Raw genomic sequence first — 19,052 nt, forward strand, 5'->3', positions numbered from 1 at the left:
CGTGTTAAAATCGGTACAACGCAAATGATAAAATCGGCACAAACAGAGCACATAAAAAATAATTATTTTAATGCGCGATTCAAAACTCGCTTGCTGTCAAACCATAGTATTAAAAATATCATAATCTTTTTAAATCACGGGGAAAACGTAATAACTACTAAAACAATAACCAAAATACTTTAATATTTCAGATGAAATTGAAGTAAATAAAGTCCATCAAAATTTTATGTAATTTAAATGAGGGATTTAAAATTAAAATGTCGCAATAGCGTATAAAAAATATCGGTACTTTCAAAACCTTGTAGAAATGTGTAGCAATAATTTCTAAAATAACGATTGAAAAATAATTTGATTTGCGATAAAATCGTTATAAATAAACCATGTCAAAAAATGGTTATCGAAATGAGCGATTCTTTACTCGCGATTCGTAATAATATCGTGCTAAAATATCGAAGTTTTAAAAACCGGGCGAAAATGTGCAGCAATAACTGTTGAAGAAAGGATCTAAAGTCATTTAGATTTTCCATGAAGTTTGCACAAATAAAGCGTTTCATGACTTACAAAAATCGCTATTTCAGAAACTACTTGAAAATGGGTAGCAATAACTACCGAAAAGTCATTGGAATCGGCACATACGAAAAGCGTCAAAAGTGGTAATTAAAATTCGTAAATCGTAACGATGATGTATTAAAAATATTGGGATTTTTAAAACTATGCTGAAATCCGTAGCGTTAACCATCGAAAAACTACATTGATTGAGATTGGGTGCGTCAAAAACTTAAAAGTGTAAATTTAAATTACCGAATTTTTTTTTATTATTTTTCAAAAACAAATATTTAATTTTTTTCTTTCTTCATTTTGTTCAGATTGCTGCCGCGAGCCGCACATCGAGGGTTGGCGGGCCGCATTTGGCCCGCGGGCCGCAGGTTGAGCACCCCTAAACTAACATATATAAATTATTCAAAGTAAATACATTATAATAATGGTTTCAACAATATTTAACTATAAAACATTATTTCTCAATATTTTAATTGTTTTTACAAATGCCGGACAGATGACCGAGTGGTTAGTGTGCCTGACTGCGAAGCCAATGGCTGCGAGCTCGAATCCCACTCTGGGCATGGATGTTTCTCTCTCTGTGTGTTGTTTTCTGATGTGTGAATGTATGAATGTGGCCCACCCTGTGAACGGGTATTTGTGGCAGTGTGGCGTGGGTAATGTTGCTCGCTTCTGTGACTTTGGCTCACAGGTGCCCACTGGGTAATGATAAATGAGCAACACTTCCAGCATCTTCTAAGGCGAAAAACGAAAGCTCAGTGCCTGCCGTTATTAGAAAAAAAATTTTACAAATTAATTAGATTAAGGTTTTTAGAACAAACAAAAATTTATTTAAAATAAATTCAAATTTTTATTTCTATCATTTAACAGTATGCTCAATTGACACTTTCATTGGTGGCATAGAAAAGTGTCCTTCTTAACACAATCTGGAAATATCATCCAATTGCTTCAAAGCTGGATTTTCAGATTTTATTCCGTTTTGAATTGCAAAATCTCTTTCAAAATCAGCTTCAGTTATTGGAAGTGTTAGGGCAATAGGAATTAATTTCCTAAATCCAGAATGCATGCCAAAACTCATTTTCGCTTTGCCTACACTTATTGGCAGGTTTTATAGGGGATTATCTTTATTCGGTAGTAAGAAAAACTGACTTTTTATAACAAAAATTTTATGAAGAGTATTTTTTCGCCCAGTGAAATTTTTGAGGAGTAAAACTCAATTCTGATGCACAAAATACATGTCTAGAATTCGATTATTTTTAAACCAATAAATCTTCAGTCGCTTTTAATCATGAAAAAATTAAAACAAAGCCTACATTAATTTAATTTGCTTTTATTTTTGAGAAAATTAAAACAAATTTTGCGTTATTTTATTTTTTTAAAATTTAGCTGTTAGACTTAGAGGTTGGGCAGCTGCAACGAGCAGGGCACATCGACTGTGTCGTGATGTCTCTTCTTCAAGATGACAACCGCGACAAAGAGAATTGGATTCTATTCCCATTATGTAGGTGTCTCCTGAGGATGCAGTGTCCAGTAAGAAGACCAATGATCTTCCTTAAACTATTCTATTACGCTTTAAAAGCTCTTTTTGATGTACACTAGGACAGTTACGATTTAGCTCCGTAGCTTGTCGCTGACCGTCAGCAGCGCGCCCTTGCTCATGGGCAATTTTGCCATAGAGCTTGAATATGGATGCCCTAAATGAGGTGGGAGAAATTTCCAGTGCAGGTTCAGGGGCCCAGAAAATTGCATTAGAGCCAGCCCGTGTCGCTTCATCAGCTAGCTCATTTCCACCGATACCCATATGTCCAGGTACCCAATGCTGGGATAACCTGTTATGAGTGGATAGGTCACAGAGGACCGAAAAGCATTCCCACACTAACAAAGAGGTGAATTTACACCCTGGCAGTGATAGGAGAGCAGCCTGACTGTCATAACAGATGAGGATAGTCGTATTTTTATATCCTTTGTCTAAGCATATCTTGCAGCACAAGATTATGTCATAGACCTCAGCCTGAAAAACAGTGGCATAGTTTCCCGAGGGAAAATGAAGTTTGGTACTGTCATTGGAGCAATAAATTCCTGCTCCTGATTTGGCACCATTTTTTGAACCATCAGTGTACCATAATAGACATTTGCCTTTAAGCCACCCAGGACAATTAAACTATTCATCTCTAGTAGGAAAATGGATCTTGAAAGGCTTGTGAAAAGCATATCTTTGTGACATAAAGTCACTAGGCATTATAAAATAGGGTATATCCATCATTTTTGAAACAAGATGACCCTATGACAAGTGTTTGGAATACTCTTTCGATAGGCCAAGGTACATAAGATGCTTTATGCCGGTCTGAGTTTCAACTTCAATGCGTAAGTTCAATGGAAGAAGCCCAAGTAAGCTCTCTAGAGCAGCTGTAGGAGTGGTCATAAGACAGCCTGACATGGCTACACAGACCATTCTTTGTAGTCTATTAAGATTAGACCTTGCGGAGCTCAATCTAGTCCTCGACCACCAGACGACTGCGCCATAAGTGATGATAGGACTAATAATCATTGAGTATATCCAGTAAACTATTTTGGGGGATAATCCCCAGGTTCTACCAATAGCATTTCTGCAAGACCAGAAAATCTTTCTGGTCTTGCAGAATCTCTCTCTTGCAGAAATTGGGAAAATCTCTTTCCCAATTTAGTTTGGAGTCAAAATAAACCCCGAGAATGGAATTGTCCGTCCCGTATAGAGTGATGCCGTATCCGAAGCTTTACTTTTGCTCATCATGTTGGTTGCCTGCTATTTAGTTACCCAGTGAGGGGTATCCAGGAGACACCGCGTGAAGGCGGCAGGCATTACCTCCCAAATTTTGCTGTTAGTTAAAGCAAATTATTTTTTAAGATTAAGTAAAAAGTTAAGAAATGTTTTGGTGCTTTTCAATATTTTAACAATATTACTTAAGTTTTTTTTTCTAAAATGTTTTTTGAAATTCTTTTAATACTTGTTTCTTTCATAATTTGTTAGATAGTCAGTATCATTTTTAAATAAATAAATCTCAAGTTAATTTAATTTTCAAAAAAAGAAATTAATAATAAATAAATAAAAAACTTAAATTAATTTTTACATCTATTAAGTATAGAATTTGACCATTAGTTAGTACAATTTTATTATTTTAAATAATTAAGTAAAAAGAGGTCTGACAATGTTTCAAAAGCACATTTTTTTTTAACAAGTAATTTAAAAAATGTTTTACTAAGGTAAACATTTCTTTGGTTTGTTTTTTGCTTTCTTTTTTTTTCCTTTTATTTTTAAAGCATGAATGTAAAATATTTTGTTACAGTTTTATTATTATTTTTAAACCAATAGATTTAAAAAAAAATTAAAATAAAGCTTGGGTTTGTTTTTACTTTTAAGACATCTTTATTATTTTAATTGAAGAAATTAAGTGATGCTATTGATGTTATCGAAGCATTTTTTAGAATAAACTTTTTCTTTTGTAATAGATTTACTTCTTTTATTTATTTTTGATAGATTTAAAGATTTATGATAGATAATTTTTGAACCTATGCTAAATCGCGATACATCGCTATAACAGGAATTTGTATCACAATATAAAATTTTTTACATCACCCAGTCCTAGTCTAGAATATTGTTGGATTCTAATTGCAGCTCGCATGCCAGGAAAATAATAATGCCCCTTAGTTCTGATTTTTCTTCTTTTTTTTGGGTGCAGTATTGCCTTGATTTACCATTTCGTATGGAATCATTCACTTTGAACGATAGATATGGCAGAGCAACAAATGTGGGTCAGTATAAAATATTGATTTGAAAAAGTATGAAAAGTAAAAAAAAAAAAGAAATGCACTTGAAAATCAGTAAATTTACAATAAAAATAATTTTTTAAATCATAAAAACAATGTAAAAATATTTACAATTCAAAAGACAGATAAATTGATGCATTTATTTATTCAAGTTATATGAAAATTTTGGTTTGAACACTTTTCCTGCACAACCCAAATAATTTTTCGACACTAGTTACTTTCTGATCTTTTTCTGTAAATTAGTGGGAATACAAGAAGTTCCTCCATTGTTTCAAAGGTTTTGAACCCTTCTGCAAATGTTGGTACTGGTTGTGGTTCTATTGCACCATACTTATTGCTATCATTTTGCCCTTCAGTTCCTGCAATTATTTTTTTCATCTGACCTCACATATAAAGTTTCAACGTTTTCAACAACTGATGCATTAATATCAAACATAATGTTAATTTTCCCAAAGCTGCAGCAAATTTCATTTTCTTTATTATTAACATCAGGATTTACTGTATTTCTTTTAAAACTGAAATAACTTAAATTGTTTTGAAAATGTTGGTAAAATTTCAAAATGATAGACTCCAGAATTTACTAATATCTAAAACTGTTTACACTGGTATTAATAACATTATGACAGCATTTTTGGTAATTATAATTGATTATAATAACTGTATTAATAACATAGCATTTTTGATGGGACCAATAAAACAAGGCGATGCACGCAGGAATGATTGATCGAGGTTTGACTGTACTTTTATTTCTAGATGACAGTGTTGCGCTTCTGTTAATTCTTCTATTTTTCATTTTATAGATGGGGAGGTATTTAAGTTAAAGAAATCGTCGTACAGCAGGCGTCTCGCGAAGCAAAGGGAAAAAGAAAGGAAAAAAAAGGAGGAAACCTCATCAACCACTTTAACAACATCAAGTTCAAATTTTCAAAGTCGAAAAGCGGAAATAAGTTATATTGAGGAGGAGGATGCAGATAGCAAATCTAAGGTATTTCTTTCAATTTTTGGATTTAATTTCTGCAATGATAATGTCGTTTTAGTTGAGAAATTTTTTTCTGTCGGGTAACTAAGTCCTCCAAGTTCCCATAACAAATCAGAACCTCTGGGGGTACTGAATTGGAGATGGATCGTTCTCTAGTTCGGGTAAAAATTACGATCTGTGGATGAAGGAATGGATGTATGAATAGGTTCGCCCATAAACGGGTGTGATGTATGGGTGTGGCAGAAGTCTAATTCTTGCCCATAGATGGCGCCACTGGAAAATTATTCTGAATCATATATTCTTAGAGAATATAGAATTTCTATGTCATATATTTTACCATTTGTTGTAGTTTTCTTCATGTAAACGCTTAATTTTTCTTAGCATTATTATTCGTTTCTTTTAACCCATTTTAGGCCAAGCATAGAAATTTTATAAAATGTGATATTATTTTTATTGAAATTACATTAATTTAGAGACAACTAAAGTTTCATGCATGAGCAAAGACTACTTTATCTAAGAAATAAAACAGTACATATATGCATAATTGACCAAATCAATACCCGAAATGTGTTTTATTTTTTATTTTATTTATAGAACTTGCAACTTTAATCCATCGTAAAAACGAGTGTAAAATCATATACTTAAAAGAAAGAGAAAAAAAATTCGATTTTCTCAATAACTGTTTTACGGTGAAAAATTTCTCAAGAAAAAGTTTTTACATATTATTTAAAGTCAAACTAGAAAAATCAGTTTAAGGATAACTTACCAATATTGTAACATAATTTTGCATATTCAATGAAGAATATGCATAATTATGTTTTAAATAATGGTCAATGAAATTTTAATAATAAATTATTTTTATTTCTCACCAAATTTTAAAAAATTTTTGCGTTATAATTTTATTTGAACAAAAAGTTTGTGAAATATATTTCTTAACTTCAAAATTAAGAAATATTAGTGCTTTTAATAATTGTGCAAATGACACTGGGTAATTCCTTTTTTGTTTTGTTTTCTGTTGCTTGAGATTTTTTAAAGTATCTTTTATTCTATCATTACTCTGCAATTAGCTTCTCTCTCTCGTCTGCAGTTTTTTCAAAATTATATTTTTTGTCTAAATGGGCAAGTTTAAAAACGTTTTATGTAGCATGAGGTCGCATAAATATTATGACAAGCTTTTAGGTTAATTACGACACATTGCCAGGATTATAATTGCATAAAAACTCATGCCCATAAATGTCATCATACACCAATATGGGCACTACCCTATTACAAAATGTTTCTTCGTATGCTTCTGAACAGGTCATGTAGGTTTCCATTATCTGTCATAAATGTCACCAGAGATTGTCACCAAGATGCTCAGCATTCATGACACAGTCACTATTGCATTAAATACAATTTGGGGTACAATATAAATGATGAGAAGTGTCTTTCAATTTATAAATGTTTTTGAATGTGCTTGAATCTAGCTTAAATAGGAATACATTTTTTTTTAGTTTTAAATTTTTAAAAAATATTTTTTATCAATTCTTTACTAATTGTGAAATAAAAGATGTAACAGGTTAAGATAAATTGTTTTTTTCCAATTGTAAACATTCCTTATATAATTAACTCTTTAATATGCATTTTCTTAATTTCTTTAGGATGGTTTTAAAATCTTGACCGGTAATGATGCAGAAGATATGGAAGTAGAATCAGAGGAGGAAAAGGAAAAAAATAATCCTTTCAAAAATGTTTTACAAAGTAAGCATTAAATAGTTTAAAATAATTATTTATTATTTTAGAGATGTATTGATTGTCTAGTTATTTTGTAATTAATTGTGATGTATTGAATCATCCTTTTTAGTCAGATAACTAATTTATGTCCCTTTTTAGATCTCAAAACAGCATATTTAGGAGGGTTTCACAGCCTTTTGCCTTTAACAGAGATAATGGCACTCCCCTTTCCCTTAGAAAAGAAAAAGTGCTTTTTTTATTTGGAAAAAGAGTGCTCTTTTTACTCCTTTTTAATTTTAAAGAAAGAGATTGCATTGTCTTCCAGTTACAAAAACTAGGAGCTTCAGATTACCATTTCAACTACAAATTATTTTTTGGCTAAATTAATATGCAATACCATTATATCTTGTATTTATTTGAGTATTTTTATTTTGAGTATATTAATATATTTAGCTGGAGCAGGGAGTGCCTTTCTAAACTGAAGCTGCCCTTGTTTTTTGGAAGCATCTTTCCCTTTTTTATTTCTTGGGGGATCTTTGCTTTTAGTTATAAATGTTTCATTATTTAAATTAGGTGGTATAATCCCAGATGCAGCTACAATTTATGCGATGAAGAAACATCGACAAATGGCTAGAGAAATGGGAGACTTCATTCCAGTGGAAGAAGCGGAGAATGAAGATGAATCTAAATCTCGTCTCATTAGGTATTTTTCGCTTCTTTCCTGAGCTACTTTGTTTTCTACTTTATTTATTTTTTTCAATTTGTACTTATCAAGTAAACATAAGATTTTTGGAAACTTCCAATCATGTGTTAAAAAATTTTGAATAATTTATTTATTCTTAAAGTTTTCCATTCATCTTTAGTACAACTGTGACTATGATGCTGTTATTTTTATAGCAAATATTTTTCCTTGCATTTAAAATAATTAAATTATTTCCCATGTTCGGAAAAGATGTAATTTCAGATACGCAAGAATCAAATAAGAAAGTTGTTTGCTAAAATACAAGCTTTTTGATTATAAAACAAATTTTTAATTAGAATTTTTTTTAGTCATAAAAATTGCAATATTGTTATAATTAAAAAAATTTTTTAAGCCTAGATATATTGAATAAACAGTTTCCTTTTGTCTTCCATTTCAAAAAGATTGTTTAAAGATAATTTTTCTTATTTATTGATATATTCGGAATATCAATCATCTTAGTATTTGTTGAGAAATAAAAAGCGTTCAGTGAAAAAAAAAAATCTCTTTAAAGCATGTTCAAGCATGAAGCATGTTTTTGGCAATTTTGGATTTTCTCTTCCTTGTGAACAGACAAACCCCATTTCATGCTTATGTTAAACAGTCTCTTCTTGATTTTAATTTTAATTTTGTCTTTAAGTATTAGGATTAAACTGAAATAAAAGTTGTATAGAACAAAATTTAAATTTTAATTCATTTTATAAAATAGAAGAATATTTTTTAGGAATTCTTTGTGTTTCATTTCACTTCTGTGCTAAAAATTCTTGAGTTGGGAAAATTTTTCCTTAGGAAAAATTTTTCAACTTTTTCTTTCTGTTAATTCAACTTTTAGTCTAAATTTCTAATTTCTCTTCTTTGCATTTTTTTTAAAAGAAAATTTTGAAAATGTTAAGATTTTGTTCTTATGTAAGCTTTTCTTATAACCCTTCTTCTGCAAAAATAAACTTACCCCCCCTCTCCCCCTGTTGTGAGAGTTTAAAATATTTTAACTGCCCTTAAGTTGTGTTAAAAAAAAAGACATATTTCAGCACGCTAGTTCAAATCAAAAGACGTCTAGACATGTGTTTCATGCGTCAGATTTGAGTTTTACTCCTCAAAAATTTTACTAGGAGGTTCCAATATTAAACTTGCCAATTTTATTTTCTCTACCTAAACATTTTTTAGATGTTTAAACTAATTTAGGCACAATTTTCAGTTACAAGAAGCCTTCCGTCATTAGCCTTTATTGTTGTGTTTCCAACATTAGATAAAACTATTGAATGCATCAATATCTTTTTTAATGTATCATCAATAAGTATAATGATTGGTTATCATTACACTTTTGTTAAAAAATATTTCTACAATATTAAAATCACTTGAGTAAACTGCTCAATAATTTTAACCAAAGCACTTTTAGTCTTAAAATAGTTGAATAGTTAATATAAAATAGTTTAGTCTCTAATAAATTTAAAACTGTAAAATAGTTTTGTTTGATCTAAGTGTATAATCCTAAACACTTCATTTATCTTTATAGTTCTATTTGAAAAAAGGGGCTCTTATATGAAATGATTTAAATCCTATTTTTTCTATATCATTTTTTCATTTAAATACATATTTTTTTGTGATGCATAGTTTTATTTAAAATACTAGCAAAGAGGGTGCATAGTTTGGGAAATTCTCTTTGGGGTTAAAATTTATTTATTAATAGTACACCTTAAGAGAGCTGATCTGCTGAAAAGATTTCTTAATCTTTTAAAAGTTAGGAAGCTTAGTAGCCATATTTTATTATACTATTTTAAGTTGACCATGGAAATTGACAATTAACTGTTGCTTTTATTTTAATATATTGTCTTCACAGGAACTTATTTTTGTTCAGTTAACTCTGCAAAATTTCACAAATGTTTTAGTTGATTTTTTCCCCTCTGTCTGTAATAATAAGCATCACCGTGTGTGAGACCATCTAACTTATTTTAATTAACTTAGCTTATTTTAACTAATATCATTTTATAGGACGATTGAACTATCGCTAAAATTTAAATGTCAGGTAATATCTGGAAACTGAAAAAAAATCAATAAATAAAATTTTAAAAAAATTATTTTTAAAGTTATTCTATTTGTAAAGAGAAAAATATTTATTAAAAATAAAAAAAATAAAAAAATAAATATGGTAATTTTATGGTCAAGTAATGTTTTATAATTAAAAAAAAATCTGCTAATTAAATAAAATAATGTTTAAATGGATACCATTTGTAAGAAAAAAGCATTTATTTGATTGGATTAATGAGATTATTGAAAATCATCATTAGAATTCCAATTATCTTGTAGTTGGGCAAGTTTCTTACCACTAAGCTGTTGCATCACTATCAAAATGAAGATTTTTTTAGGATATACATGCTTCAATTTTAAAATGGATATTTCTTGAAATTGGCTGACTAGTCCACAAGGGGTGAACACCCTCAAAATATGCCAAGTTTAATCTCAAACTGAATTTCCCTAGTCCATAAGTATTTCTGAGAAGTTGATGAGCAAGTGTTCAATGTTCTAAAATATTGAAAATATTCTCACATTTTGTATTTGTTTCCAGAGATGACGATAATGACAGAAGTGACGACGATGACGAACCATCTCGCTTGAGTTTTACTGTTAATACTGATGCTGCTGATAGACAAAAAATGCGTGAAACATTTCTTTCTCTTCAAAAAGGTGATTATATAGTCTTTAATTTAATATAACTTCATTTTTTCGAAATATTATACCCGCTTATAAGTTGTTAATTTCAGAATTATTTTAAGAGTTTTCACAATACAGCAGAATCTCAATGGATCGTTTTTAATGGTTCTTTCATTGTGAGCGATAGGAGGAATGTGGGTCAACATTAAAATATCAAATAGTGAATTAAAACTGCATGACAAATAGTAAAGCAAAATATTGCAAAAATATTGACTATGTAAAAGAAAGGTAAATGAACAGATTTATTTAATTAAAGTATTTAGAAATTTCAGCCTAGATAGCCTGGTTGGCATGGCGCTGGACTAACGTTTGTGAGAATGGGAGTTCGCATCCAGCCAGCCGAAGACTCCCTGTGTAGTAATTGGTTACTGGTGCACTTTAAACCTGTCGGGTCACAAAGTCCTCCATGTTCCCAAGAAATCTACTTGCCTGGGGGTACTGAATTGGAGATTGATTGGTCTCTGGTTCAGATTAAAATTATGATCTGTGGAGGAATAAATGGAAGTATGAATGAGTCCGCCCTATAAACGGGTGTGGCAGAAGTCAAATTCTTGGCCGTGGATGGGGCCACTGGAAAACAAGAACAATCGTATCCCTGTGACTTAATGGCCGACGACAACAACAGCATAATTTAGAAATTTCAGTTTGAACACACTTTTTTTTCTTAGCCCAAACAATAAATTTTCGACATTTGTAACAGATTATTGTTCATTTTCTGTAAATTCGGTGAATGAAGATAGTTCCTCATTTTTTTGAAGGCTTCAAATTCTTCTGCAAATGTTGGCACTGGTTGTACGTCTGTTTTGTCCTCTTCATTAGTATTGTAAGATTTTGATTATAGATGGCACTGTTGAAGTTGTACTCTTACACTGTTCAAACATCACGATAACTTCATTTATATCAATTTGTGCAAAAATGCTATTTGAGGCATGAAAAAGTCTTTTCTTCATCAGTTACTGTTTTTCTCCCAAAATGAAATAATTTCAGTACTTTTAAAAGTTGATAAAATTTTTGAATGTTATAATTTATGAATGATAGATGTAAGACTCTTTGAGTTTAAAAAACAGTCTATGCATTGTATTATTAACTTAATAAGAAAGACATGTGTGAAGGAATCATTCATACATATGACATTCAGGAAAGCAAATGAAGCAGGAATGATGAATCACGGTTTAACTGTATTTTGATGACTTTATTTAAAAAATGATTGGAAGCATTATTGGTTTCCACTGTACATTCATATTAATAAAAAATAATTGCTACTGAGCAATAAAAGCACATTGTTCCATGCAAAAAAACGAGTGATAACTCTGAAGGCTTTAGCTAAAGTAAGATTATTACCCTTCTTTAAATTAGCTATAGATGGCATTAAAGTACGTAAAAACATTAGTCAACGATATTAACAGACAGTGTTTGTAGAAGAGTAAATTGTAGAATAATATTGGTTTAGTATACATGCATGTTATATTTAACGAATTGAAAGGATAGCTAATAGCTTGGGTTCGAATGTTGCTGTGGCTAAAGCTTTTGAAGTTTTCACTGTAGGTGTTTGTTTCTAAGTATAAAACAATGCATTATTGTTTAGTAGCTGTTTCTTTTTAAGCTTTAAAATTTAATAATTTACTAAGTTATTAAATATCAGTTCAATTGTTTTTAATTTTTGTTATAAAGTGATTTATAACTTTTTTACTGTTGACCACTCCTAAATATCGTCCTTTTTGCAGGGCAATCTACTGAATTGGAAAAAGAAGATGCTGCTGAACTGGATCGCTGGGAGAGAGAGCAAATAAAAAAAGGCGTTGGTGTTGTACAGGTTTGTTTAAACTCTATTGTTAAATTTTTCTCTCTGTATTTTTTTTAATGACTTTTAATGTAGTTGGAACAGTGACTTTATGTTATGACATTAAGGTATATATTTATGTTAAATTTTTTCTGTGTACTTTGTACTTTAATCGTGATGTTAATAATTCTTATTAGATACTATCTGTAATGTTTGTTTATGATATGATTAAAATAAAAAATACTGCTTACACAGTTTTTGAAATAAGATTTTGGTCTTTAACTTCCTACTGTTATATTTTTTGGTGTTCCTCTTCTTGGCTTATAACTTTCAATTTATGGTAAAACCTCAACCTTTTAAACTAATTAAGCAGCGAAATAACCTGTATAGGCTTGATTATGATTTGATTTTAAACAGTAATGGAGAGTTTCTTATTGAAGTTCACTTATTTTATATTAATCATTTCTATCAGCTAATGTTCAAAAATTACTGAATGGTGTTCATTCAATATTTATTTATTTATAAATATATAAGTTTTTAAACATTTTGCTCAATATTAGATTTTTAGTGAAGCTTTTCAATGCTTCATAATTTCCATCCCACAGTGGACTGGTCGTAAGACGTCCCAGTGGATTACCGAAATCAAATTGGTGGCGGTCAGTGAGCGGGTGGGTGATCACTTTGATCAGCCTGGAAATGGTTGTGTGCTATTGGTTCTCTCAAAATTGTTCTACCTTAAAGTGCTCGACATTGCGCTCATGTCATCTTTACCCTCTGCAGAAAATCAAAATTGTGATAGCGTGTCTTTGGGCCATCCTCAAATATGTTTTCCAGACCATTGCTAATAGCCCGTTTGCCGAACTTGTCCCGTGCAACCTAAATAAAGTGTATCTACTACATATAATTGGCTTTTGGTGCAAAATTGAGAAATAGAGAGAGTAATACTTTTAAGAATTTTAACTTTAGTTTAATTTTTAAAAAATTTTTTCATGACATTTGTTTTATTTTTATAAGTAATTGATAAATTTTTGTCTTTACTTCAAATGATGTTATTATTTCATTGGATGAAATGTGTTTATGTTGGTGTAAAGAAACTAGATTATTTTTTTATTTCTTAATTATTTTAGGTGTTTTTTTCACACATTTTCTTTGAAATATCGAATAGATAGTTCAAATTTAACTTTATGATTAGAGTTTTCTGTTTACATGCAAATAATTTTTACATAAAGTGTTTCCAAGGAAATATTAATCTTATAGCTTTTTTATTCATTGCATAATTTGAATTTAAAGAAATTCATAATTAGGATACCTCTAAATATATGAATCCATACTAAAATGGAGATTTTTAGGTCACTGTTGGACGAAGATTACGAGTAAGTTTGTTTTTACTATGATTTCTGTGTATAGCAGTAGAACATAAAATAACTAATAAATACCGTATTTCTGCTTTTAACGTCTTTGTAGCTTGGCCCCTTTCCATATCCTATATTGATATTGTAAAGAAAAGGAGAAAAGAAAAGGAAAATCTACATATTTAGAACATCTTCTAATACAATTTCCCTGAAATACTGACTCTCCAAGTCATCTTTTACCCAATTGTTAGATGATAATTTTCACCAAATGACTAGTAGCTGCATACATGAAAGACTGTTAATGGTTAATTAACAGTCTTTTTGTGAGTGTGGTGGTTTGTGTGTGTTAATGGTTTCAGTAAAGGTAGTTTTATACCAGTTCCTACCTAGGAAAACACTGATAGCCTTTTAGAACAGAATTCTGAGTTTGATACGGACTATTCACAATGTGATAACGATCTGATGATATGTGAATCTCATCCACTGAAATTGTAGAATCTAGTAGTGATGAAGAAGACTCTTCGGATCATTCAATGAAGCAGTAGTTAGGCTGCAGAGATTGAAAATTTTACTCAAAAGACATGGAGAATAAGAGAGAGAAATAAATGCCTTAAAATTTTCGAAAAATTCATTGTGTACTTAACATTAAACATGCAAAAATGTTAGCTTTTTTTTATTTCTTTATCTTTCTTTTTTAAATAACTTTTAAGTTTTAAGTTGTATTTAAGAATTTTTCAAAATATAATTAAATATGTACAAATACACAACTTTTTATTTTCATGGAAATTTTTATGTCCCAAATATAGTGACGTCCCATTTTTTTAAAGAAATTTTTCTCTAGTCTGACGAACATTGTTAAATCGAGGTTCTTCTGTAATACCCTTTGCACTGATAAGTTTATTGCATTAATTTGCAATGTTAAACTGATGTATAACTTGCTTGACCTTTACTCACTCTTAAGTCTCTAAATGAGTTAAGTCTGGACAAAACTGCAAATGTCAAACTGCCAATATTGAAGTATAATATAAAATTTTCACTGATAAAACTGTAGAGATTAAACTCTCAATTTACAAAAACTTGGATATCAAAATCTCATTTGCCAAGGCTGGGAAGAGTGAAATCTCGACTGCCAAAATCATTGAAGTTATTGAACACTCATAATTACACCTAGTTCCTGACTCAAGGATTTTTTAAACAAAAATGCTGCATTCTGTCATTGAAACTCTTTCATAAACATCACAGTAAGAACTATTGTACAAGTCTATGCCTGTTTTGATTTGCTGTTTTGTCTGGTGTGTTGAACTGGTCAGGACACTGAATCTAATGTTTTGAGCTCTCAAAAATAGGCACCCATTCTCAAGACTTATCAGTACGGAATGAGGAAAATAAATCATTACACAGTTGCTAACAAAAAATGCAAAATTAATAAGGGTAAAAAACAAAATTGAAAAAACGCGATAGCTAAGAGAATCAAATCAAAGCAGGTGCATTTCCAAGCACTATGGAGAACTGGTGAGAAACTCATGTTGTAATTAAGATTCTAGAGTATCAAAATGAGCTGATATGACAGGGGTAGAAAGAATTTTGGTATTATTAAAACTAAGGTTTCTAAAAAGGTTCTAGAAATGTGCGGCAACATATAATTTATCAAATTCTTGATAATGTTCATATCTATCGTGCTCCTTTATTCTAAATTTTCAATGGCGCCTGGTTTGTGCGATATAGCTTAAGTTGCTTTTGAGTGCTCAAATGACAAATTTTCTCACCTTTATAATATTTGAAGTAAATGAAGTTTTTACATCATCAAAAGAATTTCTTTCTGTTTGAGTTTTCTGGAATTATTCATTCAAGTTATTACTCAAGATATTATTGTTATTACTATTTGAGTTTAAATCCTAATAAAAGTACTACAGATAAATAATATGAGAATTACATTTTAAATCTTTTATAAAAGTTTTTATTTAACTGTTTATTGTTGACAAAAATATCTAGTAAATGCTTGTGTATAATTAGTTGAATTTAAAATACATGTTATGTTTAATTTTTGTTTTGTTATGAGCTTCTAATTAACTACTTAACTATTTTTACTCTTTGCTTTATTTCCAGACTTTGTTTGCAATTAATTTTTTGGGTAAAATATAATTTGCTAGTTTGTAAAACAATTTTGAAAGAATGCTTGTATCAAAAATGTGATTCTTCCATTTTTCCCGCTAATTTCCGCAAAAAATTTTTTTGAGCAAGTTAAAGTATTTTATGAGGAATTTAATTTTCTGCAGAGCGAAAGTATTGAAGTCCTCATTCCTCTATCTGAAGTATCTCTAAAAATCATTTCCTTGGGATAGAACTGGTTGACCTATATACAGGGATGAGATTTTTTCGCTTTTGCCTCTCGAATTTCAGCCTTTTTATCAAAAACTCTGATTCTCTAAAAGTTTCGTTTTTTTAATAAATATCCCGCTTTTTTTGTTGAAAATTCAGTTGTTGAAATAAAATAAGTATATTTATTTACGACTTTTCAAAGATAAACATAAAATTCGAACTACCTTCTAGCTGCTAACCCTTCCATATTTTTACTTATTTTAGCTATTTTCTCCGCTTTTACGCACAGAAAATAAGATTTTCCGTATTTTCATTCGTCCGCCGGATAGCTCGTATTTTCGCAATTCAGACGTCGTGACCCTGTTGTCTGGCGTGAAAGCAAACGAGAAAAAAATATAATACAGGTGGATTTGCAGTGNATTTTTACTTATTTTAGCTATTTTCTCCGCTTTTACGCACAGAAAATAAGATTTTCCGTATTTTTATTCGTCCGCCGGATAGCTCGTATTTTCGCAATTCAGACGTCATGACCCTGTTGTCTGGTGTGAAAGCAAAAGAAAAATAAATATAATAGATGTGGATTTGCAGTGAAAATATTTATTTACTCATTCAATTAATCTTGTAAATTTTTATTTATTATGTCTTAACAAAAACAATACAAACAAGCCTTTTAGAAATCCCAAGTCCAGACTCTGCAAATGTCTAGAGTCTTATTCACGCGATTTTAATATCAATAATCGATTTTCATATTTACCTGATTTAAAAGTTTCGCATTGCGATTCTTATTTACGCTATTTAAACATCGTACATTATGATTCTTATTTACAAGATTTGAAAATCCAATATCGCATTTTGTATTTATGCATTTTTAAAATCACAATTTTATTGTCGAATATCGATTTTCGTATTTACCTGATTTAAAAGTTGAACATTGTCATTCTTATTCAGGCGATTTAAATATCGTAAATTGCGATTCTTATTTATGAGATTTAAAAATCTAATATCGCGATTTGTATTTACGCACTTTTTAAACCGTATGTAGCGATTCCTAATCAAATGAGCTTAAAATCCAATGTCATGATTCGTTTTTGCTGTTGTAATATCAAACATCGATTTTTGTATTTATACGTCACGTGCTTTATAAATTAGACATTGTGATTTGTATTCGCGCGATTTAAAAATCATGCGTCATGATTTGTATTTTCGCATTTTTTAAAATTCGGAAAATTCGAAATTAATTAATTTAATTTTAAAATTTGAAAGTTGAACATTGTCATTCTTATTCAGGCGATTTAGATATCGTACATTGCGATTCTTATTTATGAGATTTAAAAATCTAATATCGCGATTTGTATTTACGCACTTTTTAAACCATATGTAGCGATTCCTAATCAAATGAGCTTAAAATCCAATGTCGTGATTCGTGTTTGCTGTTGTAATATCAAACATCGATTTTCGTATTTATACGTGCCTTATAAATTAGACATTGTGATTTGTATTCGCGCGATTTAAAAATCACGCGTCATGATTTGTATTTTCGCATTTTTTAAAATTCGATATATAGTTTCATATTCACGTGATTTAAAAGCCTCATATCGGGATTCATATTCTCTCAATTTAAAATCATGCATGTGATAACGTGCGTGACAAGATAAATAAATACAAAAAAGCACGAAGAAAATGAAGAAAAACAATAAGTTTCATTTATTGCGCATCAGCTGCAAATAAGCAGAACTCATTAGATAAGTTCAAGATGAAGATCAAAGGAAAATTACAGACATATGAAAAAAGGGGGGGGGGAGAAAAATAATAATAAAAAAAATAACAAACTGGGAAAAAAAAAGATAAATTTTTTATAAAAAAATCCGTAAAATTTATTTTCTGTTTTTACGTGTTATTTTTACTTATTGTGTTCCATTTTATTTATTGTAATTTTGTAAAAAAATTTTTTCAGTGCTCCTCCCACTATTGTATTAATATATTTTGCTTTGGCGATATTGATAATCAGAAAGCACTCTTTTTTGTGGATATAACCGTGTGGACTAATGAAAAGTGATACTTGTGGACTATCTTTTAATTTCTGGATTTTTTTAAAAAAAATTTTATCTTTTTTTTTTCCAGTTTGTTATTTTTTTTATTATTATTTTTCTCTTCCCCCCTTTTTTCATATGTATATAGTTTTCCTTTGTTTTATCTTCATTTTGAACTTAGATACATATATATATTGTATATTCATTCTTGGATTTGCTCTGTTTTACTTTGTGACTACTCTCATACCTGTTGTATTATTACTACAATTGGTATTATAACTTTAAAATTCATATTATTGAGGCAAAGAATGTGCAATCATTTCATAAATGCTTACTTTGCTAAAATCCTCTATCTTTAGCATGTGCCAACTGTGTCTGTAGTGTATTAAATTTTTAAAAAAAGTTCCATAATATTTTATGATAATGTTTTTAATGCCTTTTGGTGGGGTAGTCTTATCATGCGAATTAATATATGTCAAATTATAATTAAATTTTAATTTTTTTCTTTGAACTATTTCCTTTGTTATTGATTATTGATTTTTTTAAAATAAAAATTTATTTTAAGATGCATATATTACTACTAAAAATCTTTACATTCATTATTTTTTAGAATTTAATTGCAAAGGTATGTATCATAAAAATCTACATATCTAACTTAATTCGCAATTCTTTGATATTTTTTATTGATTTAATTAAAAAATACTCAATTGTGGTAAAAGAAGTTTTATATTCTATAAACTATATTAAATTTATCAAATATATCTGAGCTTTTGAAGCAAGATCAGGGTTCCCACGGTCCTTGAGAGTCCTTGAAAGTCCTTGAAATTTTTTTTGCTAAATTTAGGTCCTTGAATTTGTCCAAAACTGCCGACGGCCCTTTTTGTAAAACACCCGCGGATCTTTCTTGTTCTTTCTGTTTTGTTCCCGAGCTCTCTCACGTGGTTTTTAACGCCACCGTTTCTAACCGGGCCTAGTGTCTTGGTGTCTGTCAAGCGCCTGGAGCACAGCAGACAATCAATGCGTTCGGGGCGAGACTCCACTTCATCTTCTGTCGCATATATTATATCAG

The 19,052-nt window shown here is 30.0% G+C and overlaps 1 protein-coding gene across 3 annotated transcripts in view; it reads left to right on the top strand.

Annotated features, from left to right (window-relative positions):
- The window catches only part of LOC107436958 (PAX3- and PAX7-binding protein 1), a 55,873-nt gene that overhangs the window by 3,782 nt on the left and 33,039 nt on the right, over positions 1 to 19,052 (top strand). The window contains exons 2-8 of one of the 3 annotated variants that reach the window (XM_043041305.2): positions 5,163 to 5,347; positions 6,982 to 7,081; positions 7,628 to 7,757; positions 10,357 to 10,475; positions 12,227 to 12,315; positions 13,632 to 13,655; positions 18,594 to 18,608. In XM_043041305.2, coding sequence (XP_042897239.1) covers positions 5,163 to 5,347; positions 6,982 to 7,081; positions 7,628 to 7,757; positions 10,357 to 10,475; positions 12,227 to 12,315; positions 13,632 to 13,655; positions 18,594 to 18,608 — 662 coding nt within the window. The remainder of the gene's footprint in view (positions 1 to 5,162; positions 5,348 to 6,981; positions 7,082 to 7,627; positions 7,758 to 10,356; positions 10,476 to 12,226; positions 12,316 to 13,631; positions 13,656 to 18,593; positions 18,609 to 19,052) is intronic. The other 2 variants (XM_071187197.1, XM_043041306.2) reach the window with 2 other exon arrangements.

This window comes from Parasteatoda tepidariorum, chromosome 10 (assembly GCF_043381705.1).
Source record: "Parasteatoda tepidariorum isolate YZ-2023 chromosome 10, CAS_Ptep_4.0, whole genome shotgun sequence".
NCBI classification, from domain to species: Eukaryota; Metazoa; Arthropoda; class Arachnida; order Araneae; family Theridiidae; genus Parasteatoda; species Parasteatoda tepidariorum.